Source organism: Heptranchias perlo, chromosome 17, assembly GCF_035084215.1.
Source record: "Heptranchias perlo isolate sHepPer1 chromosome 17, sHepPer1.hap1, whole genome shotgun sequence".
NCBI classification, from domain to species: domain Eukaryota; kingdom Metazoa; phylum Chordata; class Chondrichthyes; order Hexanchiformes; family Hexanchidae; genus Heptranchias; species Heptranchias perlo.
In genome coordinates this window covers 43,683,888-43,710,650 of record NC_090341.1, presented here as the reverse complement: position 1 = coordinate 43,710,650, position 26,763 = coordinate 43,683,888, and the positions used below count along the sequence as shown (strand labels likewise).

At 42.1% G+C, this 26,763-nt stretch overlaps 1 protein-coding gene across 1 annotated transcript; it reads left to right on the top strand.

Annotated features, from left to right (window-relative positions):
- The first annotated feature begins 5,448 nt into the window (after window positions 1-5,448).
- On the top strand, window positions 5,449-26,763 carry borcs6 (BLOC-1 related complex subunit 6). Its single transcript, XM_067998925.1, has 4 exons — window positions 5,449-5,952; window positions 12,385-12,539; window positions 13,821-13,904; window positions 19,347-26,763. The coding sequence occupies exons 1-4, from the start codon at window positions 5,544-5,546 to the stop codon at window positions 19,470-19,472; spliced, it is 774 nt and encodes a 257-aa protein (XP_067855026.1). The 5' UTR covers window positions 5,449-5,543; the 3' UTR covers window positions 19,473-26,763.

Genomic DNA, 26,763 nt, shown 5'->3' with positions numbered 1-26,763 from the left:
TGTATACTTCAATGGAAAGAGTCTAGTGAATACGGCAGATGAGCTGAGGGCACAGATAGACACGTGGAAGTATGATGATATAGCTATTACTGAACCATGGCTTAAAAAAAGGGCAGGAATGGCAGCTCAACATTCCTGGTTACAGGGTTTTCAGACAAGATAGAGAGGGGGATAAAAAAGGAGGGGGTGTTGCAATATTGGTTAAGGAAACAATTGCAGCTGTAAGGAGGGATGATATATGCTAGGACGATCAACTGAGGCCATATGGGTTGAACTGAAGAACAAAACAGGGGCAATCACACTGCTGGGAGTGTACTAAAGATCCCCGAACAGTTAGAGGGAGATAGAACAGCAAATATGTAGGCAAATTTCTGAGAAATGCAAAAACAATAGGGCAGTAATAATTGGGGATTTCAACTACCCTAATATTAACTGGGACACAATCAGTGTAAAAGGTATAGGGGGCGCAGAATTCATAAAATGCATTCAGAACTTTTTTAGCCATTACATAGCAAGCCCAACATGAGAGGAGGCAGTTCCGGACTTAGTTTTAGGGAATGAAGCTGGGCAGGTGGAAGGGGTATCAGTGGGAGAGCATTTTGGTGGCAGTGATCATAATTCAGTTAGATTTAGCATAGTTATGGAAAAGGACAAAGACAAACAGGAGTAAAAGTTCTCAATTGGGGAAAGGCCAATTTTACTAAGCTGAGATGTGATTCAGCAAAAACGGACTGGGAACAGCTACTTGAAGGTGAATCAGTGTAAGAGCAGTGGGAGGCAGTCAAGGAGGAGATAGTGAAGCTTCTAAGCAAATATGTTCTCACAAGGAAAAAGACTGGGACTCCCAAATCTAGAGCCCCCTGGATGTCAAGGAGCATATAGAGTAGATAAGGCAAAAAAGGGAAGCTTATGTCAGATGCTGTGAGCTCAATACTGCAGAAAGCCTAGCGGAGTATAGAAAGTGCAGGGGTGAAATTAAAAAGGAAATTAGGAAAGCAAAGAGAGGGCATGAAAAAATATTGGCAAGTAAAATCAAGGAAAACCCAAAGATGTTTTATATATACATAAAGAGCAGGAGGATAACAAAGGAAAGGTTAGGACCTATTGGAGACCAAAAGGGTAACAAGGACAGTCAACATGGATTTGTTAAGGAAACGTCATGTCTGACTAACTTGATTCAATTTTTTGAGGAGGTAACAAGGAGGATCGATGAGGGTAGCGCAATTGATGTAGTCTACATTTATTTTAGCAAGGCTTTTGACATGGTCCCACTTGGCAGACTGGTCAGAAAAGTAAAAGCCTGCGGGATCCAAGGGAGAGTGGCAAGTTGGATCCAGAATTGGTTCAGTGGCAGGAAGCAAAGGGCAATGGTCGACGGGTGTTTGTGTGACTGGAAGTGTGTTTCCAGTGGGGTTCCACAGGGCTCAGTACTAGGTCCATTGCTTTTTGTGGTATATATCAATGATTTAGACTTAAATGTAAGGGGCATGATTGGGAAGTTTGCAGATGATACAAAAATTGGCCGTGTGGTGAACAGTGAGGAAGAAAGCTGTAAATTGCAGGAAGATATCATTGGACTGGTCAGGTGGGCAGAAAGGTGGCAAATGGAATTCAATCCAGAGAAGTGTGAGGTAATGCATTTGGGGAGGGCAAACAAGGGAATATATGATAAATGGGAGGATACTGAGAAATGTAGAGGAACAGAAGGACCTTGGATTGCATGTCCACAGATCCCTGAAGGTAGCAGGACAGATAGATAAGGTGCTTAAGAAGGCATACAGGATACTTTCCTTTATTAGCCGAGGCACAGAATATAAGAACTGGGAGGTTATGCTAGAACTGTATAAAACGCTGGTTAAGCCACAGCTAGAGTACTGTTTACAGTTCTCGTCTCCACATTACAGGAAAGATGCGATTGCACTAGAGAGAGTACAGAGGAGATCTACGAGGATGTTGCCAGGACTGAAGAATTTTAGCTATTTGGAAAGATTGGATAGGCTGGGGTTGTTTTCTTTGGAACAAAGGCGGCTGAGTGGAGATTTAATTGAGGTGTATAAAATTATGAGGGCCTAGATAGAGTGAATAGGGAGGACCTATTTCTCTTAGCAGAGAGGTCAATAACCAGGGGGCATAGATTTAAAGTAATTGGTAGAAGGATCAGAGGGGAGTTGAGGAGAAACTTTTTCACCCAGTAGTGGGGGTCTGGAACTCACTGCCTGAAAGGATAGTTGAGAGGAGGAATCCTCGTCGCATTTAAAAAGTACTTGGATATTCACTTGAAGTGCCGCAGCCTACAAGGCTACGCACCAAGAGCTGGAAGTGGGATTAGGCTGGATGGCTCTTTTTCAGCCGGCAGACAGAATGCGCCGAATGGCCTCCTTCTGTGCCATAAATTTGTACAGTTCTATGATTCCACCAGGACTACTCGGCTCCAGATCCTATTACAGCCTTATTCCAAACATGGTCATAACAGCCGAATTCCAGAGGTGAGGTGGGAGTGACTGCCCATAACATCAAGGTAACATTCAACCAAGTGTGGCACCAAGGAGCCCCAGTAATAACAAGACAATGGGGATCAGGGAGAAAACTCTCCAGTAGCTGGTGTCATACCTGGCATAAAGGAAGATAGGTGTTGGAGGCAAATCATCTCCACCCTTAGGACGTCGCTGCAGAAGTTCCTCAGGGCAGTGTCCTGGGCCGAAATATCATCAGCTGCTTCATCAATGACGTTCCCTCCACCATAAAGTCAGAAGTGGGGCTGTTCACTGATTATTTCCCAACTCCATTCGCAATTCCTCAGATAATGAAGCAGTCCATGTCCACATGCAGCAAGACCTGGACAACATTCAGGCTTGGGCCGATAAGAAGTAATATTCCCGCCACACTCGTGCCAGACAATGACCATCTCCATTAAAAGAAAGAGAGCCTAACCACCGCCGAGTCATCCAGCATCACATCCTGGGGGTCACCACTGACCAGAAACTAGACCAGCCATGGCTACTAGATTCGGTCAGAGACTGGATATTCTGCAGCGAGTGGCTTACCTTGACTCCCGAAAGCCTCTCCACCACCTACAAGGCACAAGTCAGGAGTGTGATAGAAGGCTCTCCATTTGCCTGCATGGGTGCAGCTGAAACACTCAAGCTGGACACTATCCAGGACAAAGCAGTCCACTTGATGAGCATCTCATCCACTACCACTAGCCTAAACATCCACCCCCTCCACCACCAGTGTACCATGGCTGCAGTGCGTACTATCTATGGGACGCACTCCAGCCAGCAACTTGCCAAGGATTCTTTGGCAGCAACTCCCAAACCCATGACCTCTACCACTAAGAAGAACAAGAGCAGCAATGTCATGGGAACACCACCAGCTCTAAGTTCCCCTCTATCACAATCCATCCCGAGTTGCATATAATGCCATTCCTTCATCGTCGCTGGGTCAAAATCCTGGACCTTGCTACCTCAGTATTGTGGGAGCTGCTTCATTGCACTGACTGCAACAGTTCAATAAGGCAGCCCACCACCACCGTCTCAGTGCAACTAGGGATGGGCAATATACGCCAGCCTCATCAGAAGCCTTCACATCTCAAGGATGAGTTTTTAAAAATTAGAATACGCACGTTATATAAAATATTTATACATACAACTCACACGTGTCCAAACATTTGTGTTCGTGGGCTGTAAAGTTGGGTATCATAAGGCATCGGGAGCCACGTGTAATATTTCTTCCATCTTTCCAGTAATTTCTATATATCTCAATTCCTGACATTAAGAGATAGTGGAAGTTCTGGTTGAAGATTTTGTGTTAAAAACAGCATTCTGCAAACCTCCAGGCCCACAAAATTCAAACAAGCCAGCAGCTAAGAAATACAAGCCCAGATGGACCGAGTTATCTGGGCCTCAAGTGCTGAATTGCCAGGATTCAGGGTTGCATATAGCCTTTGGGCTGCAGGTTGGACATCCATGCACAAGGAAAGATCTCATATTGTGGAAACGCCTGGCCCCTTGCTCATACACATACCAGGGTCACCCTCAATGCTCTTACTCCTAAACTCCAAGGACTCTGTAGTCCTTCAAAATCTCACTACAATGTTGCCAACGTCCAGCACCCCCAACCCGGTTCTACCCAAATCCAGGACCTCCTGATGCCAAAACCCACAACCTCCTACAGTACCTCAGACTCAATGATCCTGCCGTCCAGCCAGATCACAGCATCCTCTGCCCAGTACTCCCTAACCCCACAGCATGCCCCCCTCCCCGCTGCCAGATTACAACAACCCCATTGTTACCACATTCCTTAATTCTCCTCCCCGAATACTACACCAAGCTCCACTCCTACCAAACCCAGAATCACCCCCAGCACTACCACACCAGTCTTCCCAAGCCCAATACATGCCTATCTTCCTGCAACAGCTTGCCTTGCTGTATTCTCTATTTAAAAATGGTAAAAGTAAATTGAGTATATAGCAAAAAATAAAATAAACTCATTTTCAAATTTATCAGGGCCACTGATTAATGGTGAACCCATATTTGGGGGGGGGGGGGTGAATCCCATGAGTAGGTGGAAATACCCAGCTGCTTTCAAAATTCAACCCCGAAACAGAGGCAACACTCCCAGAATACTACCTAACAAAAATACCATTTCACCCGATTCAGTCACCTCTGCTGACCCTGATAATAACAACAACAGGCTGGACTACAGTGCAGGGATACCCTTGTTTCTACAAAACAGCGTATCTTCCAACTCTGGCAGGGCAAACGCCACAGAGATCCTCTATACATAGGTGTGTGTGAAACAGAAACTGCTGGAGATACACAACAGGTCTAGTATGCCTTTTCTTAAATAAAACCTATAAGGAGACCAGTGTCATCAAACAAAAGTGCCCCCCTCCCTTTAGAGGGGCACAGCCATTAAAGATCTAAACCACAAAAAAAACTTCTAAAATGAAATGATATTACGCCTGGTATCCAGTATGCAAGTCTGGTATGTGTTTAGACTCCACAGGAAATAATCCCCGTCCCTCCCTATGAAAAAAAGCGGGTGGAACGACTGTGAAGCCAGTGTTATGATTCGCTAGCCGGGAGTTTATGCTCAGATCCAAGTTGGCGGCTCGTACCATGGCAGAGGGTAGGTAGCGCTCGCGCTTTCTCCTTTCACTTTACTCTTCGACAAACTATCTCGTCTTTTCACCCCAGAGCGCCTCTCGCGCTCGCAGCCTGCGGTTTATTTTCCGAATCTCTCCTTCACTGCTATCGGCTGCTGAAGGGCCGGAAAATGGTTTCCTGCTCATTTTTCTTAATTGAAAGAGAGACAAAAGTCACTCCGCGCTTCTTTGCCCGCATTCAAAATGGCGTCTCCGGCTTCTGTTCCGGGGGGGGGGAATCACGTGATCCCGTTCTGCTCGGAGGTCGCGGGGCGACTCACTGCGCGTGTGCCGGCTAACGGATCTTGCGCGCGCCCTGGTTCGGTTGCCAAGGGTAGGAGTGAGCGCGGCCGAGGCTGGAGTGCGAGTCGGAGCAGGTGGTTGCTCCCCCTCATCCATGGCAGAGGCCGAAGTGGAAGCAACTGTCGGCAATCCGCCTTCCGAGACCTCGGAGAGCGGGGAGGAGACTTCGGAAAGCGGCGCCGAATCGTCAGAATGCGCTGAAGGGCCAGCGCCGCCGCTGCAGTCGTCGTCGGGTCCGTGCCGCAACAAACCAGCGGCCAATCCGGCAGCCCGAGAGCGGGTGTGCGGCCGCCTGCAGGACAGTAAAAGCCTGGACGGGATCAGCGAGGTGTTGCGCGGCATCCGAGGCCGGGATAGCAAGCTGGAAGGGCGGAGGGCGACCATTTCAAGTGCACTGGAGCTGGAGGGCACGATTAGCCACGACGGGGACCTCACCCACTTCGTGGCGAACAACCTGCAGCATAAGATCAAGATGAGCTCGAGGCAAAGCCTGGACCTGGACTGTGAGTACCGGGGGCTTCCTCAAACATACGGCCTCCGCATCCGAGTAAGCAAGCGGCACTGGGCATCACTTGCGACGTTGCATGCCTCCAGTTTTGTTTTTTGCAAAACATATGCACACCCGAGGGACTTCCACAATGCAGCAAGTTAGCGCCTCATCCACTTACATGGGGCGACCAGCCAACACTGATGGGGTTTGTAAGCGGCTCAGTAAGTGTGCCAATTCCAGGTGGCTTAGTAACATTAAGAGATGGCCCAGTACTGAGAGAGTTTCACTGTAAGTGGTACGTACCATCTTTAGAATGAGATGTAAAAGATCCCTTGGCAGTATTCGAAGAAGAGCAGGGGAATTCTTTCGGGTTCCGGCCAATATTTATCCCTCAACTGACATCACTAAACAGATTATCATCTCATTACTGTTTGTGGGACCTTGATGTGTGCAAATTGACGGCGTTTGCTACATTACCACAGTGATTACACTTAAAAAAAAGTTTTTCATTGGCTGTATAGCCCATTGAGAGGTTGTGAAAAGTGCTATGAAGTGCAAGTCTTTTTTTACCCTTCTCGCACCTTTTTTTAATATATAGGATAGTCTGGAATTTGCAGCAGCTTTTTCTGGTGGGTGGGTGCTTTTTTTTTTCAGTGCCACTGGCTAAGTTGACACCTGTAATTAGAGTCCTCTCTGCGTTTGAACAATTTCACTTGGTGCCAGAATTGTCCCCCTTTTCCTGTAGGAGGGATTCAGCAGGAAAACTGCAGTTCTCACGTATGCGGTTTATGCAAATCGCCTTTTGGCTAAGACTGGAACCTTCCCCGTTACAGGTAGGATGAGAGGTTAGACCACCTGTGGCCCAAAATAGAGCTCTGGCAATAAGTGTTTTGGTAACTGTGGTTTATGTTTACTGTGGGTGGCACTTCCTGTCAGAGAGAGGGCATAAGTGCCTTCAATGTCATGAGCAGTGAGTTGTTTATACTGCAGTGTTGCCTCACTCAGCAGTCCTGCTGTCAGATGCAACTTGTATAAAGTAGTGTATTGGATAGCTGTGAGGATAACTAATTTGGAAAGTAGGAATGTCACACTGGTACTGTAGAATTTGTTGTAAGGTCAGAGCAAAGTTTTCATCCTTTTTAGAATCATAGAAATTTACAGCACAGAAGGAGGCCTATCGTGTCTGTACCGGCAGAAAAAGAGCTATGCAGCCTAATCCCACTTTCCAGCTCTTGGTCTGTAGCCTTGTAGGTTACGGCACTTCAAGTGCATATCCAAGTACTTCTTAAATGTGATGAGGGTTTCTGCCTCTACCACCCTTTCAGGCATCGAATTCCAGACCCCCACCACCCTATGGGTGAAAAAATTTCTCCTCAACTCCCCTCTAATCCTTCGATCAATTACTTTAAATCTATGCCCCCGGTTATTGACCTCTGCTAAGAGAAATAGGTCCTTCCTATTCACTCTATCTAGGCCCCTCATAATTTTATACACCTCAATTAAATCACCCCTCAGCCTCCTTGGTTCCAAAGAAAACAACCCCAGCCTGTCCAATTTTTCCTCATAACTAAAATTCTATGGTCCTGGCAACATCCTCGTAAACCTCCTCTGAACTCTCTCCACATCTTTCCTGTAATGTGGAGACCAGAACTGTATGCAGTACTCCAGTTGTGGCCTAACGAGTGATTTATACAGTTCTAGCATAACCTTTCTGCTCTTATATTCTATGTCTCAGCTAATAAAGGTAAGTATCTTGTATGCCTCCTTAACCACCTTATCTACCTGCCCTGATACCTCAGGGATCTGTGGACATGCATTCCAAGGTCCCTCTCTTCCTCTACACTTTCAGTATCCTACCATTTATTGTATATTCCCTTGCCTTGTTTGCCCTCCCCAAATGCATTACCTCAAACGTTTCTGCATTGAATTCCATTTGCCACCTGACCATTCCATTGATATCTTCCTGCAGTCTACAACTTTCTTCCTCACTATCAACCACATGGCCAATTTTTGTATCATCTGCAAACTTCTTAATCATGCCCCCTATGTTTAAGTCCACATCATTTATATAAACCACAAAAAGCAAGGGACCTAGCACTGAGCTCTGTGGAACCCCACTGGAAACAGCCTTCCAGTCAAAAACACTCATCGACCATTACCCATTGATTTCTGCCACTGAGCCAATTTTGGATCCAACTTGCCGCTTTCCCTTGGGTTCCATGGGCTTTTACTTTTCTGACCAGTCTGCCGTGTGGGTCCTGGCCAAAAGCCTTGCCAAAATTCATGTCGACTACATCAAACGCACTACCCTCATCGACTTTCCTTGTTACCTTCTCAAAAAATTCAATCCAGTTAGTCAGACATGACCTTCCCTTAAAAAATCCATGCTGACTGTCCTTGATTAATCCGTGCCTTTCTAAATGACTATTCATACTGTCCCTCAGAATTTTTTCCAATAATTTGCCCACCACCGAGGTTAGGCTGACTGGTCAGAGTCTCTGCTATTTCTTCCCTTGCCTCTCTTAGTCTGGGATACATTTCATCCGGGTCTGGCGATTTATCTACTTTCAAAGATGCTAAACTCCTTAATTCTTCCTCTCTCACTATGTTTATCCCATCCAATATTTCACACTCCTCCTCCTTAACTACAATGTCTGCATCGTCCCCCTCTTTTGTGAAGACAGACGCAAAGTACTCATTAAGAACCATATTCACGTCTTCCGCCTCCATACGCAGGTTACCTTTTTGGTCTCTAATAGGCCCTACTCTTTCCTTAGTTATCCTCTTGCTCTTTATGTATTTATAAAACATCTTTGGGTTTTCCTTGCCAATATTTTTTCATGGCCTCTATTTGCTTTCCCAATTTCCTTCTTAATTTCACCCCTATACTTTCTATACTCCTGAAGGCTTTCTGCAGTATTGAGCTCTCGGTATCTGACATAAGTTTCCCTTTTTTGCCTTATCTACCCTTTCTGCTCCGTGACATCTAGTGGGCTCGAGATTTGGGAGTCCCACCCTTTTTCTTTGAGAGAGCATATTTGCTCAGAACCTTCACTATCTCCTCCTTGACTGCTTCCCACTGCTCTGACACTGATTTACCTTCAAGTAGTTGCCTCCAGTCCACATTCGCTAAATCACACCTCAGCTTAGTAAAATTGGCCTTTCCCCAATTGAGAAATTTTACTCCGAGTTTATCTTTGTCCTTTTCCATAACTACGCGAAATCTAACTGAATTATGATCACTACCACCAAAATGCTCTCCCACTGATACCCCTTCCACCTCCCAGCTTCATTCCCTAAAACTGAGTCCAGTATTTCCCCCTGTCTTGGGCTTGCTATGTACTGGTTAAAAATGTTCTCCTGAATGCATTTTTAGAATTCTGTGCCTTCTTTACATAGAACGTTCTCCAGAGGAGGAATATTTAAATGAAGATCCATGACCTCTATGTGCATTACTCATTTACTGTTCTTCCACGCTCCAATCAAATTCTGAGACCTGCAATTTCAATCGCTGAAGAGAGAATCCAGCTCTATGCTTTCGAACATATGAATTAAGAGCAGGAGTAGGCCATTCGGCCCCTCGAGCCTGCTTTGCCATTTGATAAGATCATGGCTGATCTGATTGTGACCTCAACCCTACTTTCTCGTCTACTTACTATAACCTTTGACTCCTTTGTTAATCAGGAAACTATCTAACTCGGCCTTAAAAATATTCAATGACCCTGCCTCCACCGCTTTCTGGGGAAAGGAGTTCCACAGGCTCCACGACCCTTAGAGAGAAAAAATTCCTCCTCGTCATCATCTTAAATGGGAGACCCCTTATTTTTAAACTGTGGCCCCTAGTTCTGGTCTCTCCCACAAGGGGAAACATCCCCTCAGCATCAACCCTTTCTAGTCCTCTCAGGATCTTATAATATCTTCAATAAGATCACCTCTCATTCTTCTAAACTCCAGTGTATACAGGCTCAACTTGTCCAACCGTTTCTCATAAGATAACCCCCTCATCCCAGGAATCAGTCGAGTGAACCTTCTCTGAACCACCTCCAAAGCAATTATGTCCTTTCTTAAATAAGGACTGTACACTGTATTCTAGATGAGGTCTCAACAATGCCCTGTACAACTGTAGCAAAACATCTCTGCTTTTATATTCCATTTGCCTTCCTAATCACTTGCTGTACCTGCATACTAGCTTTTTGTGAGTCATGTACTAGGGCACCCAGATCCCTCTGTACCTCAGAGTTCTGCAATCTCTCTCCATTTAAATAATATACTGTTTTTCAGTTCCTCCTGCCAAAGTAGACAAGTTCACATTTTCCCACATTATACTCCATCTGCCAATTTTTTACCCACTCACTTAACCTATCTATATCCCTTTGCAAACTCCTTACGACCTCTTCACAACTTACTTTCCTAGCTGCCTTTGAGTCATCAGCAAATTTAACAACCATACATTCGGTCCCTCCATCCAAGTTAATTATATAGATTGTAAATAGTTGAGGCCCAAGCACTGATCCCTGTGGCACTCCACTCGTTGCATCTTGCCAACCTGAAAATGTCCCATTTATGCCTAGTCTTGTTTCCTGTTAGCTAACCAATCCTTTATCCATGCTAATATGTTACCCCCTACACCATGAGCTCTTATTTTGTGTAGTAGCTTATTTTTCAGCTATTTGGGGACCCAACCACACAGGAGCATGTTTAATCAAGGATCTGTATTGATTTTATTGTAGGCAGTTCTGCATAGGTCAGTGCTGTTGAGAATGCCAAGAGGACCACTGAATGTGACAGTATAATATCTTTAGCACTTACCTCAAGCTAGGAGCCAGTGGTTGGCTTTGAGGGAATATTTTTGCTTGACATTTTCACTAGTTGCAGTCGTGGTCAGGTGTTTGGGGAGTTGTGAGCCAGCAAATCAGCTGCTGCAGCACCAGCTAATTTTGCTGATGGAAGTAATGGAGGTAAGTGCTGCTGGAGAAGACTGAGGTGAATTGGAAATGCAAGGCATCATAATTAGTAGTGTGTATTAGGACATTCAATTATCTGTCATCTAGAAGAGGTAAGAATCATCTCCATAGTGGTGGATAATTGAGTTTCCACTATAATTTGTTTTACACTTAACCTTAACATTGAACCCTATTTTCCATGTGTGCCTAATTTCTTTATGTTTAATTAATTGGGTTAGTTTGAGTTTATTCCAGGTTGGCCAAACGTTGTATATATTGCTACGGCATGCGCATGAAAAAATAACTTCACTACCCTGCCAGCACAATTGTAATTGCTCAGTCATCTGAACTGGGGACGTTGAAGAATGCAAGCTCAGTACCAAGTGCGTACTGTCCTTTCCAACTAGCATGATATTTTTCTTTTGTAATGTTCAGTCATTGGAATGATACCTGTTCAGTGGGTATTGTTAGCATTAAGATCCATCCTTTGTCCTCCTATAATTTTTGAAGTAGATTTCATTTATTTTAGTCTTTTATCAGTAATTGTCCCAGTTTTCTATTTGTGGCTGTTTTGAAAGTGTGAATAGACCTACCACAACTAGTGGATCTTGCATGGCATTCATCACAGACTTACGGATTGTGATACTTGTAGTGTGGTGATGCGTGTTGTGGGGGGGGGTTGGTTGGCAGGAAATAATGCTATGGGGCTGCCTCCAAAAAAAAATGGTAGTGGGAACTGGCTGATACAAAATAGTCAGATATGAGCAGGACCAAGTAAATAAGAGCTGCCAATGGTGGAAATAGGTTGGGGTGGGGTAGAGTTAAGGAAAACACAGGAAACAACTAATTTGAGAAGGGGGAATTATTTCTTCGATGTGGTCAGAGACTGAAGTTAGTGTAATCTTTTTTATTGGTTCTTGTCCAATGGATGAAATAGATGCAGAACTTTTTTACAGCTAGATAGAAGATGGGGACCATTTTACATTGGCATTTAGACTGTAACCCCAAGAGAATGATACACATTTCTTGCAAATGTAATCTTTGTGTAACATTATGGTTGCAGTGGAAATGCCCAAAAGTCAGATGCACATTGTATTTATTTATTTTTACCAATACAAAGACAGATGTATGTTATATTTGATAAGATATGGGTTATATTCTGTTGTTTCACAAGTAGCATGTTTTACTAGGTTTGGGTAGCTCCAGGTTGGGCTTTAGGCTAATCCAAAGTTATGGCCCCCATTTCACCAAAGCAGCCTAGCAGGGAGGAGACCTGATATTTTGGGTCTCTGGGAAGTGAGACATTTGACTTGTTTTTAAAAAGTCAGTTTAATAGTAAGTAGAATGTACACAAAATCTACTCTTATGAATGTGAGTATGGGTTCCATTCAAACTTGGTTAAGTGAATAAACTGTTTTACAGTTGCCATAGCCAGCTGGGCATTTTAAAAATTTTTAATGAGGCATTGGAGACTTAGCACTTTTTTCTTTTATCTTTCCTAGCTGGAAGCAACGTGAAAACCAGAAATATGCAGAGGTTAAAATCAGACATTCCTCCAATAGATCCTGGGGTACTGCTAGATCTGGAGAGAGATGCAAAGGAGGTGGCACAGAAAGTCGATCAGATGATGAAAAGCCTAAATGCCACCATCCAGAATGTATGTATGAATTGGTTCTTGATGATCTGGATCTATCCATGAAAAGTGGTTTCTAATCATGCTGAAATCCTCGGATGAATGTTTATAACTTTCAACACTGATCAAGAATTTTACAGTACATTATGATTCCACTCAGGGTTCCATTCGTCCCATGTCTGTGCTGGCTCTTTGAAAGAGTTGCCCAATGAGTCCCTTTCCCCATACCTATGAAAAGTTTTCCTTTTTGAGATATTTATCTGCATCCATTTATAAAGCTGTTTTGGATTCCTTTTCTGATAGACCATTCCATGTCTTAACAACGCTCTATAAAATAAATAGTAATTAATTCTCTGAACCTCTTTGTTCTTTTTGGAGATAATAAATCTATGCCCTCAAGTGAACAACTTACCAACCAATGGAAATAGTTTTTATCAAAATCCCTTGTAATTTTGAGCATCTATATCAGATCTCTTCTTAACTCTTCTGTTACAGTGAAAAGAGGCCTGGTTTTTCTTTTTTATAGTTAAAGCACCTCATCCCTGGTATTGTCATAATAAATCTCTTCTGTACTTGCTCCTAAAGCAAGGTGCCCAAAACTGGACACAATATTCTTACGGTAGTCTAACCTGTGCTATGGACCTTAATGTGTACCTTCTGCAGTTTGAATGTTAACCTCCAAGAGATATCGGGAAGTGGGGGAAGCTATGGGAAATGGACTTATTGTGGCATTTGGAATTCGGTTTTATGGATTGTAAAACACAATTTGAGAGATCTGTTGGACCGTTACAATATCTTTGAAATGAAACTTGTATTTTGCTTTACATATACACGAGATGTTGAAATCTGTCTGTAGTACGTTCATTCAAAGATTCTGTTTAATCTGATGCCCGAATTCAAATCACCTGATGTTGATGCGCACTTGTTGAATTAGTCGGTAGAAGTGATATGAGACCTATTGAGTACAACAGTTCCTGGGTTCACTAGAAACTCGGCTGTATTATATAGCAATGATCTAATGTCACTTATAATCAAAGAAGGTTACAGCACAGAAGGAGGCTATTCGGCCCATCGAGTCCGCGCCAGCTCTATGCATGAGCAATCCAGTTAGTCCCACTGCCCTGCCCTATCCCCTTAGCCCTGCACTTACCATTGGGTACTGTTTTGTATCTTGAAAGTGAGTAGTCAAACATTGCAGTCCACTTGATAATGTACTTAGCTATTTATCTCAATTGTTAGTCGAATATTTAAATTCAGGAGCTTACAGCTATATTTCCAGTACTGACATGATTTTTTAAAATCCAGATGACAGCACTAAGCGTGGGCTACATTCAAACGTATCGAGATTCAGTAGACAGTCTTGGAGAGTCGGTGGATATGAGTATAAAGGTGAGGGCATGGAAACAAATAAAAACTACTAGTTTAGTTCTTTACTGATTATTCTAATCCAGTGTTATTTTCTGAGTCAACCACTGGCAACCATTAGCAACTGTTTAACTGCAGTCAGGATCTTAACTTTATATTATTGCACATGTGTATTTACAATATTCATGTTAGCTTCTTTATTCCATTCTGATTTTGTATTTGTTCCCTGATTGCCTTTTTTAAAATTTGCTTACAGTTGTACAAATTGCCACAGACTATATTGTGTTCTTCTGTCAAATAAGTGTGACATGTCAGTATAATAGTACTGTGGCAAAAGATGTTGACGATTATTGGGTATCCCTGTAGTTTCTATGCTAGATTATTGGATAGTAAATTAAACCTGAATTTGAATCCCAGCTTTGTCTGGCATTTGCATCAGAACCCCCTAAGATGAGTTTGCCAATCTGAAATGGGGACAGAAAACTTGACCCGATCAGCATCAATGCAGGCACCCCACCGCCACCACACCCCTCCACCCCCCCCCCCCCCCCCCCCACCTTTGCTGGCTAACCAAAGACAGTCCATGAATATGTTTATAGGCAGCCTTATCCTTAACAAGAATAACATGGGGAGTGGGGTAAGCAGAAAAGTCAGACATCCGGAAATTCTGAAAAAATTGTGACTTGTGTAATACAGCTTGAAGTATGCAAAGCATTTTAAAACTGCAGGATCTTGTCCCTTCTCCTTGGCCTGGCCTGCCATTGTCCGTTGAGTTGTCTGGCTAGAAATTGTCTGTTGAATTAGATGATAACTTGGGAAGCTGCAAGGCTGTTACTTGGGGTATTGAAAGAAAAACCAGGGAAGGCTCCTGTACCTCATTGCTATCCAATAAGTCTTGCTAGAAGTGTGTATGAATTTTGAGTGAGGACAGAAATAGACTTGCCTGTGATGTCTTACTTCCCTCACCTTTGCCCCCCCCAGTTCAGGTAGCCACTGACAAATAATGGTCATTTGGATGAGGTGATGGGAGGCAATTGATGCTCTTGCAACTGTGCCTCAGCAAAGAATCAATGCCTTCTGGCGAGAAGAAAAGTTGTGTGGGTTGGAAGGAATTTCAGACTCCTCCTTTTAATTTATACTGCATAACAAAAATGTAATACCTGTAATTTGGCAGAACTACAGGACTTCTCTCTCGGTAATAAACATCAACAATTGTACATGTTTTAAAATTATATTTTCTCATATACCTTGGATGCCTTTTCTGGCTATTTATAATTGGACATTAATATAAAATATTACATTTATAGTAGAAGAACATGTTGCTGTGAAATTGGGATTCTCTTGTTACTCCAGCATAAACATGGTGTGTCTGGATAGGGTCACTGACTTCCATTTTAGGGATAAGGGGAAAGAAGAAAGGAGGTCTTATCCTACGGGCCATTTAGAGGCCAAGTAGCATAAATCAGACGATGGACTTGCCCATTGAATTTCTGATCACTTTGATTTTTTTTCCAAAAGTTTGTTTAGGCTTTTTTTTATTTTAGTGGACCAATACAGAGAAAGAAGGCTGGCCATAAGGCAAAGTAGAAATGGGACTGCTGGTGCTTTCTGGTTTTAGAGTAGTTGCCCAGCAGTATACAGTATGCTGGTCCACTGCAATGGGAGATGCCAACTTCAGATGATGTGGCATGTTTATAGCTCTAGAGCTCTTTTCCACTTTTATCTTAGAGACTGATCAATGACAGTTTGCACAGCAGGACTCCTCTTTGTGGTGGTGGCATCAGTATGTTTGTTAAAATCAAAATAGCTGTGCTTGTTTAGCAGTGGAACATTTTTCTGAAGAATTACTGGAATTTATGTGGAAACTCCAAACCTTGTTCTTTCGTGTGTATGGTGGCCTAGTGGTTATGGTACTGGATTGGCAACCTAGAGGAAGGGAGTTTAAATCCCAACATGACAAATTATGAAGAAAAAGCATACAACATGGCAAAGATTACTGGTAAGCCCGAAGATTGGGATAACTTCAAAAACCAGCAAAGGATGACTAAAAGAATAATAAAGAGGGAGAAAATAAATTGAGAGTAAACTAGCAAGAAATATAAAAACTGACAGTAAAAGCTTCTACAAGTATATAAAAAGGAAGAGGGTATCTAAAGTAAACATTGGTCCCTTAGAGGATGAGACTGGGGAAATAATAATGGAAAACAAGGAAATGGCAGAGGAATTGAACAAATATTTTGTATCTGTCTTCACAGTAGAAGACACTAATAACATACCAATAATAGTAGATAATTAAGGGGCAAAGGGGAGGGAGGAACTAAAAACAATCACTATCACTAGAGAAAAAGTACTAGGTAAACTAATGGGTCTAAAGGCTGACAAGTCCCCTGGACCTGATGGCTTGCATCCGTGGGTCTTAAAGGAAGTGGCTACAGAGATAGTGGATGCATTGGTTGTAATCTTCCAGAATTCACTAGATTCTGGAAAGGTCCCAGCGGATTGGAAAACCGCAAATGTAACACCCCTATTCAAGAAGGGAGTGAGACAGAAAGCAGATAACTATAGACCTGTCAATGGGAAAATGCTAGAATCCATTATTAAGGAAGTAGTAGCAGGACATTTGGAGACTCATAATACAATCAAGGAGAGTCAACATGGTTTTATGCAGGGGAAATCGTGTCTGACAAATTTATTAGAGTTCTGAGGAAGTAACAGGCAGGGTGGATAAATGGATGCAGTATATTTGGATTTCCAAAAGGCATTCAATAAGGTGCCACATAAAATATTACTGCACAAGATAAGAACTCATGGTGTTGGAGGTAATATACTGTCATGGATAGAGGATTGGCTAACTAACAGAAAACAAACAGTCGGGATGAAAGGATCATTTTCAAAATGGCAATCTATAACTAGTGGGGTGCTGCAGGGCTCAGTGCTGGGGCCTCAACTATTTACAATATATATCAATGACTTGGATGAAGGAACAGAGTGTCTTGTGGCCACATTTGCTAATGATACAAAGATAGGTGGAAAAGCAAGTTGTGAGGAGGGCACAAAGAGTCTGCAAAGGGATATTGACAGGTTAAGCGAATGGGCAAAAATTTGGCAGTTGGAATATAATGTGGGAAAATTTGAAGTCATCCACTTTGGGAGGAAAAATAAAGAAGCAAAATATTATTTGAATGGAGAAATACTGCAAAATGCTGCGGTACAGAGGGATCTGGGTGTCCTCGTACGTGAAACACAAAAAGTCAATTTACAGGTGCAGCAGGTAATCCGGAAGGCAAACGGAATATTGGCCTTTATTTCTAGGGGGATGGAGTATAAAACAGGGATGTCATGCTACAACTGTACAGGATGCTGGTGAGACCACACCTGGAGTACTGCGTACAGTTCTGGTGCCCTTATTTAAGGAAGGACATACTTGCATTGGAGGCAGTTCAGAGAAGGTTCACTAGGTTGATTCCGGGTATGGAAGGGTTGTCTTATGAGGAAAGATTGAACAGGTTGGGTCTATACTCATTGGAGTTTAGAAGAATGAGAGGAGATCTTATTGAAACATACAAGATTCTGAGGGGACTCGATAGGGTAGATGCTGAGAGGATGTTACCCCTCATGGGGGAATCTAAAACTAGGGGGCGGGGTCGCCAATTTAAGATGGAAATGCGGAGGAATTTCTTCTCCCAGAGGCTCGTGAATCTTTGGAATTCTTTACCCCAAAAAGCTGTGGAGGCTGAGTCGTTGAATACATTCCAGGCTGAGTTAGACAAATTTTTGATCAGCAAGGGAATCAAAGGATATGGGGAAAGGGCGAGAAAGTGGAGTTGAGTTAAAAATCAGATCAGCCATGATCTCATTAAATGGCGGAGCAGGCTCGAGAGGCTGAATGGCCTACTCCTGCTCCTATCTCTTATGGTCTTATGGAAACTGAATTCAATAAATCTGGTAAATTGTGGGCGAGTACCAGAAAATGGCCATGAAAGCTGTCAGATTGCAATAAAACTCCAACTGGTTCACTAATGTACTTCATGGATGGGAGAGTGAGGCAGAGCCAAATGAGGAACTGAAATGGAGCACCTTGCTCAGAGAGCAAACCTCCCAGCTGGGCAAGCCCAGAATCTGGGAAGGAGGAGGAAAAGAAAAAGAAATAGTGACAAACTGTTACATAAATTTTGGATGATATTGTCGAATGTTTGCAGTAATTCCAGAAATCGTGTGGTTCTATTTAATATTATTTGAGATGGTATCTGCTGCACTGCTTTGTTTATTGATAGAGAAGTTAAAAAAAGGGAATTAAGTTGAATGTTAAAAATTGAGAAAGAAAATTTGAGCATTAAGTGGAAACATTAGAAAGAAATTTTGAGAAACGAAGCAATCAATAAAAGAGGAAGTAAAAAGGGGAAGGATGTTGTCTTTTTTTAAAGGGTAGACGTATAAATAATGGTGATTAAATATTTGTGAAGTCTGTTCCCAGAATTGTAATTTTTTAAGTTCTCTAAAAAGATGGGGGTTAGCACTACTAACATTAATAAAGAAGCTATGCTTATGGATTAGATTAACCAGAAAAAAGAGTTGTATTTTCATATTGACTATGAAAATCTTGCTACAAAGTCACACTGTAGTCAGTGGGTGGAATTGGGAATAATACGATATCATTCAAATTCGCTATCACAGCGCCACCTACTTCTGTTACAGATACCTCATGGAATATTGCCATCAACCTTCCATTTTTAATAGATATTTTAAAATATCTCAATGTGAATGTTTGAAGATGCCAAAAATGTGCTATATCTCTGGATTCTCACCACCACCCACTTAATGCCTCAAATTTTATAAAGATAAAATCCGAGTCCCAGACCCCATCACTTTATCTTCCTTTATTTTGAGTGCTAGACTGTCGAGAATGAAGTGCTAAAAGAGATGTGTGACCTCCGAGTGAGGCCCTCTGCTTTTTGCTTTACCAGCGTCCCATCGGTATCTATTTACATTATTGGAGAATGACTAGGAAGGTGCCCTGCATTTTCTACACCTCAGACAGTTACTGTTGGGATCTTTGAAACTGCAGTTTCTGGATACAATTAGAATTGCAGAGTTGCCTCATTTACAGAGATACAACACTTTGTGATTGGAAGACTGATGCCTACCGCTGATGGCACTTATCGATTATAAAGTCACATTAGTGAGCATTCTTTATTGGCAAGAGGCTGATGGTGTCATTTGTTGCTGGAGTAACAAACAACTGGTAGATAATGCAGCAAGCTTCCATGAAAGTTTATGCTGTCCTTTTAAAGAAATGCTAACGAATTTTGAGATGTGAAACGTTCATTTATGCACTATCCAGTAAACAGTAGTGTTCCTTTGCCTAAGTAAGATCTTTTATAATCATGGAGGCAGTCAGTATTGTTGAAGGCTTGTGTACTATTTTTCATCACCATTAGCCTAATACTATTTTGATTGTGTTCTCAGGGCATGTATACACTAATGGCCCGCTGTGAAGAGCTGGACAGATCTATGCAGCCCATTCTTGTGCTGGCTAAACAGATCCGTGAGGTGAAAAGAACTCTGGAAACGTTTGAAACACTCTGCAAATAACCCTGGCTCTGTTGATATGGTCGAATAATTGAGCATTTTTTTGTTGAAATATTTTTGCTGACTTGTTGGATGTCTGGAACTGCTGCACTAGAGTAACAATCCAACTCTGAGGGTAAGGAGACAGAACTGCATAGAAAAACAAGCCTATTGAATTCCCACAATTGGCAGCATTTGATACTTGGGACACTGGTAATGGCATCTGCAAATCCGTCAAAGCCTGATTGTTATGCTGCTAAACAAAACTCCATGCAGTTGGCTTAGCAAATTTGTTTACAAGCACCTTGAGGTTTACATTGTGACCAACCAGAAGGAAATTTACATGCAAACAGTTCATTACCCTCACTCCTTCTTCAAAGTGAAGGCCTGGAGCTTTTGGATTGATTGAGTTAGCAAGCTGGATTGACCAACCCATGTATTTTCTGAGTCAAAGATGGAAGGAGCAGCACGTTCAGGACAACAGGTCTTGAATAACAGTGCAGACGGACAGCACCGTAAACCCGCCTTGTCTATTGACTGGGAAGCACAAAGTCTGGGAAAATGTAATATTTACCATAAAATGCACTTACGACAATGAATTTGTACGGAAAAATTACAAGGGCATGTGACAAAGCAGTAACACAATGAGGACTTGCACTGAAAGCATTTGAACTCAGGCATGTAACTGCCTTGAAACGCATTCCTATTTGTTGAAATTACAAGCATATTTACAAAAGCTATTCGGATATGGAGACATTAGTTAATCAGTACCAGACAAAGATAAATCATGCTTTTGATTCAAACTAAAATTATCTGATATTTGTTTTGTAACTGCCTATTAAAAGAAAATAGTGTCTAGAATCTATTTCTAAGGCAGCAACTCTGCTCTTGATTTAGATTTGACCACACAGTCAATGTGGTCAAATCTAAAGTCTTGATTGCTTTGTTATTAAACAATTTCTGGGACCTACAGGTCCTAATAGTCATAAGGCTTCTATTTGAATCTGGTAGCCAATTTAAAAGCCATGATGTTCTTTGCTAATTAATAAAACCTGTCTGAACCACAAGTGGGAAGGGTAAAATAACAATGATGCAATGCATCATGAATGTCAGCTTAGTTCAGTGGTAGCATCTTATCTGAGTTAGAAGATTGTGGGTTCAAGTCCTGCCTCAGAATTAGAGCACATAATGTAGAATGGCACTTGAGCGCCATACTGAGGGAGTGTTGCATTATTGGAAACACTGTTCTTCAGTTGAGATGCTAAACTGAGGCCCTGCCTGCCTGTTAAGGTGATCGTAAAAGATCCAGTGGTACTTTTTTTGAAGAAGAAGAGCAGGGAGTTTTCCTGCTATCCTGGCCAGTATTCATCCCTCAATCAACACTACCATTACAGATGAACTGGTCATTGATCTAATTGGCTACTGTGTTCGCCCCTATAACAACAATGACTGTACTTCAAAAAGTAATTAATTGACTGTTAAATGCTTTGGAACACCCTGAAGCTGTGAAAGGCGTTATATAAATGCAAATCTGTCTTTCCATGTTCTTTGATTCTGGTGATTGTTACTGATGTGAAGAGAAGGAAACTACAGGAATGCAACCACTGCTGGAAGTATTTTGTGTTGTAATTATTGCTATCTTGTCTACTCACAAAAACTATTAGAGCTTCTCATTAGGACCCAGAAGATGTTTGTTCCCTACAGGAAAAAAGATTTTGGTGTTATCAGCTACAAGCATCTGCATTAAGCAAATGCATGACTCAGTATTTGCTCTACTTTCAGACTGATCAGAACCAATTTTAAAATGTGTTTCACTAAATCCTTACAAATGTGCTGGGTTTAAATTAATTCTGAAAATCAACCCGTTTGAAAGACTTTTAACCGAAACATGTCCTTCATTCCATACATGTCTTTACAAATACCCTAGTCTTTAGGTTTAAAAGCAAATCCCAAGTGTTTTGCAAAGGTAGCATTTTACTGGTTACAGTTTTGTACTGTGACTCTTGCATACTGTATGTAAATCGGGTTTCCTTCAGCACATTAGGGACTCTACATTGAAAATTGGCCAAATATGTATCTAAAGGCATTTTAATTTTTAAATACTTGTTATGTATAAGATCCTACCATTAATCATCTTAACTCTGGAGCAAAGTCTGAAGTACTGGGTAAGTCATCAGTACTTTGAGTTGGTTTGTAGGAGTGAGATTTTACTGATGGTGATTCTAGAATTGTTCTCAATTGGTACTTGAAACAGATCACAAGGGAGCATGAGATCCTGTTATTTAACAGGCCATTTTAGTGACCTATTTTGCCCCCTGCTGTTTGCAAAGTAATTAACAGCTCAAACTGGAAATAAGAGTATTTGTTTTAAGTGCTTATTTGCTCGACAGAAAATCGTGGAGTCAAACCCCAATACTGTGTAACAATCCAGATCACCTACCTCAGTTGAGAGGGCTTTGTAGATTGTCCTTTTAGCCCCCTTCCCTTCAAGGGAGTAGGTTATTCACCTTCAAAGGAGAATAAAACCTATTGATCTGTCTCGTTTTCATAACTTTTGTGCAGTACGGTGACAGTGAATGTTCCCTACAGCTGTCCCTGAATTTTGATGAGCCAGCACTTAATTTATTAGAATGTTGCAGATCAGAATTTAGAAAGGAAAGAAATAATCAAACTGGAAATATATTTATATGAGCATTCCAGCTGATTATTCTTGAATCCCTGACTATATCACACATGTATAGCAATGGTTTCCTGCATCTAAAGGTTTATGCAGTTAACTTTTTGGTAGATGAAGGTAATGAGACTAGCTGATGCTTGTTTTCCTGACACAAGAAAATTGTTCTACTTGTTTTGATGGTCTGACTGTTAAATAGCAGATTAATTCAATATACCTTGCATCCTCTTTGATTTGATACAGTAAGGATTTGAAGTGAGCATCTTTTTAGGTAAAGCCATCCTGGTAGTCATGTGACTGTATTCTTTGGTATGGAAAAAATAATGACCCTGAAAGAGGAAGAAAAACTCAATCTGTGTCTAGTTTTTTGACAAGCTTATGATCCCTGTTCAAATCTGATGGGTCACTTCACTTGCAATAGATCATACAGAAGACCTGGCTGGGGCTTAACTAACAGCAGCAGTGGGATAATGCATTGATGTTAATTTGACTTTTTTTAGTAGCTGTTTTTCAATTTAAAAAAAAATCTATGAATTACTGCTTTCCTGTGTACAACATTATGGATTTAAGTTTGTATTTTGTATTCAAAAAATGGATTTCATAGCTCCTGCTGTAGATCCACTTAGGTAATTTGTTACAGGCATATTCAACTATGTTGGGTAAGTTAATGCCATTGGAGCAAGGATGCTAAGAACTGTTGGTGGCAGTGTTTTCAATCTTTTGCTATAGTACTTGCTATAGTCCCACATACTGTACAGAGGAAAAACCCACAGCCTATTTATGAGCACACTGTCAACCAGCTAGAGGTATAGATAACATTTACAGGTCAAGGGAATGGTTGTTTTCTGCAAAATAATCCCAGAATGGTTGTTTGAATGAATCATTGCAGGTAGGTGCTTTGAATGTTAGACTGTCAGCAATACCACCATGCAGTATTGAACTTTAAACACTTGGTGTTTGTTACAGGGAAGCACCAAACTAAAGAGCAAGCCAAAATCGTTGTTCTAGGTTCTTTGGACCCTGGCACGTTGAATCTAGCCCTTTGACAGTTTCATCTGAAAGGACCGATATTCATATTAGTGATGTTAGGGACTCTACCAGCAATTCAAATGTCAGAGAAACATCAACTCAACATTACCTGCAATTCAAGTGTCCCTGCTTTGTCACCCACCAGAAAATATAAGGCCATCAACCTATTGTGAACTACAAAATCAATTGCTTTAAAAAGATGTTCAACATGGTCCACCCCTACCATTGTTCAGTCTTTTTGTATAGATAACTGCATTGTAGGCTGTGATTTTAACTCTGGGTGGGATTGGTGCTTGGAGGTCCTGAAATGGGCAGCGCACCTGGAAATGTGAAAGCTGGTGATGCCCATCCGATTTTAACGGCCGGGGCTTATTTACATTTGATTGGGGGCAGGTCGGCCGATTACGCCGGCAGTGGGCCACCATGCAGTTTCCATCGGGAATCCCGGGCCACTATTTAACAGTTGAATATGCCTCTTAAACGTGAACCTTGCTTTTGGCAATTTGTTTTCTGCAAGAAGAGGCTGCAAAGAGGGGTAAGGTTGACCCTAGGTTTTCTGGAGGTGATGCTTGCAGCATTGAGGGCCAGGAAGGAAGTGATGTTCCTACAGAGTGGCAGGAGAAAGTCAAACTGTCACCAGGAAAGCCTGGTTGGAGGTGGCAAAGGAAGTTCACAGCAGGAGCATCACTCTGAGGACCTAGATATGGTGCCGCAAGAGATTCAATGACATCACTAGATCAGAAATGGTCAGTACACCTCTCTTCCCGATTGCTTGCACTACACCTGCTCAGTCCCTTTCTTCCCAGCTCCATCATCCTAACCAATCGCCACTCCTGCATCACTTTCACAACCAATCACAAAATCTTGTACCTTCATATAATCGCTCATGTGCGTCACGCATTTTTCTTTTAATGGCCAGACCCCAGAGGTCCGCATCTCTGTCCCACTGAGCAGAGGTAGGAGAGCACAGCTCTCTGAGTTGTCTTCTGGGTTGTCCCCAGTACCTGGTCCTGCTCACTTATGCTGTTTCACCAGGTGCACGCCACTCTGACTTACTATACGCCCCCCAGGGTGCTAATGTCTGCGCTGGTGCTTGGAAGAGATGCATCGCGTGATGGGTCCTCTGGAGGGATTTGTCCTCTGAGGTTTCTCCAAATTACATCATAGGTCTCTGATTCACATGGTATTTGTGAGGCTAAATGCGAGGAGCTGATATTGCAGTTAGCTGTTAGGTCATCAATCAATTTTCTTGGTATCATTAGGTCTAGTTGTGTGTATTACATTTTTGGATCTTTACTACTATAGATTATTTCAGCTTTCACATCTTGGATCACCGCATTGGTGAGTTTCAGCTCCCTGTGTCTACCCTGGCCTTGCAATCCAGGTACGGTTTCAGTAACGAACCTGGATAATTAAACAAAGCCATCTGGTAATTATTTTTAGCGACTGAACCTCTTCAGTGGGTAAATGGAGCTTCACACCTTCAGACCTTGGTTTAAGTTTAAAGCCATGAAGCAAATTCATTTAACAAAAGATTACCAAGTGAATGAGTAATGGCCAGAGTAATGTGTTTATAGGGGGATTCCTTCCACCTGACTTCTTGAATGGAAAAACAATAGAAGGGCTGCAACTTTAAAGTAAAGCTAACCTCTTGTAAGCAAATTTCTCACCATTGTTGGAGCCTGTACAAAGCTAAACTATTGCAAGTTTCAGACCAATATTATTTTCCCCTTCAAGTTTCAACCTGAATTCTAACAGAACTTTTCCAGGATATAAAAGCTTATCAGGATTTCCTGGAGTTTGAATAATTGAACACTCAGTTCCTTTTAAAAAATTTATCAGTCATATAAACTGAACCAATCAACATAGCATTATTTAAATTTGAATTATTCCTCTTAATTCTGTAACCAAAAAATGCACCATTGTATCAAGAAGGGCTCAGTAAAAGAATTTGAACAAATTTGCTTGAAAATTTTTTTTTGTTCATTCATGGGATGAGGGCGTCATTGGCAAGACCAGCATTTATTGCCCATCCCCAATTGCCCTTGAGAAGGTGGTGGTGAGCCACCTTGAACTGCTGCAGTCGGTGTGATGAAGGTTCTCCCACAGTGCTGTTAGGAAGGGAGTTCCAGGATTTTGACCAGCGATATATTTCCAAGTCGGGATGGTGTGTGACTTGGAGGGGAATGTGCAGATGATGGTATTCCCGTGTGCCTGCAGCCCTTGTCCTTCTAGGTGGTAGAGGTCGCAGGTTTGGGCAGTGCTGTCGAAGTGTTAGCGAGTTGCTGCAGTGCATCTTGTAGATGGTACATACTGCAGGCACAATGCGTCGGTGGTGGAGGGAGTGAATGTTTAAGGTGGTGGATGGGGTGCCAATCAAGCGAGCTGCTTTGTCCTGGATGGTGTTGAGCATCTTGAGTGTTATTGGAGCTGCGCTCATCCAGGCAAGTGGAGAGTATTCCATCAACTCCTGACTTGTGCCTTGTAGATGGTGGGAGGCTTTGGGTAGTCAGGAGGTGAGTCACTCCCAACAGAAAACCCAGCCTCTGACCTGCTCTTGTAGCCACAGTATTTATGTGGTTGGTCCAGTTTAGTTTCTGGTCAATGGTGACCCTCAGGATGTTGATGGTGGGGGATTCGGTGATGGTAATGTCGTTGAATGTCTAGAGTTAGACTCCCTCTTGTTGCCTGGCACTTGTACTATGATTTTAAGGAACGGACACCTAATCCAAGCTAAACAAAAATACATCACACGTCACCCAGATAAGATTTTTTTTGTCATTTGATCAACTTTCATCTGCATGTAGGAATTGACTTATGGGTGGGAGAGAATCAATTTCCAATATTGTCTCTAAGAAAATCTGCTCTGGATGTTGCATGATCTTTCAATCTGACGAAGAGCTTCAGTACTTTGCTCCCATTTCTGGGATCAGAACTATTGTCTCCCACACCAGAAAAGGTTTCCTCACCATTTACTAGTTTTCTTTCAACACCATCCCCTCCACTATTGGTTACAAACTGGCTTAAACTTAGGGTATAGCCACAAGACCATAATTGGTCAATGATAACAATCAAATGAACAAGATAACCCAGCCTATGATTGACACCCAGGCAATTGTATTAACATCATCCATACATCCTTCTGCAGTGTCCAGAACAAAACTTTGCTTTCACTAACTATTGATCCATCAACCCTATCTATAACATAAAAAGCACAACAGTAAAGAGCTGATCATTGATTCATTTTATGATCTTAGTCACCAAGACCTTTATTTAGATTTGTGCCCCAGCCAGGACCATCTCATAGAGCCTTGGCCCAGTTACTAGTCGGAGTGGGAGGAGTAACGCTGTAGCTGAATTGCTTGAAGTAAGCAGTAGAGGAACTGTTTATTTTCCTTCCTTGAGGGATTTCAGACTGCTAACATAGTACAGATACCTTTCGATGAGAACAATAACCAGATTGCCTTATAGCTAAGGTCCACAAGCACCATCATGTCGTATAGGGTTTGTAGAGTATATCTTCTAGGAGTTCCTATACCGATGTAATTAAGTTTAGAGACTTTTTCAAAAAGTGGAAATCTGAAATAAAAACATAAATATTGGCAATACAAA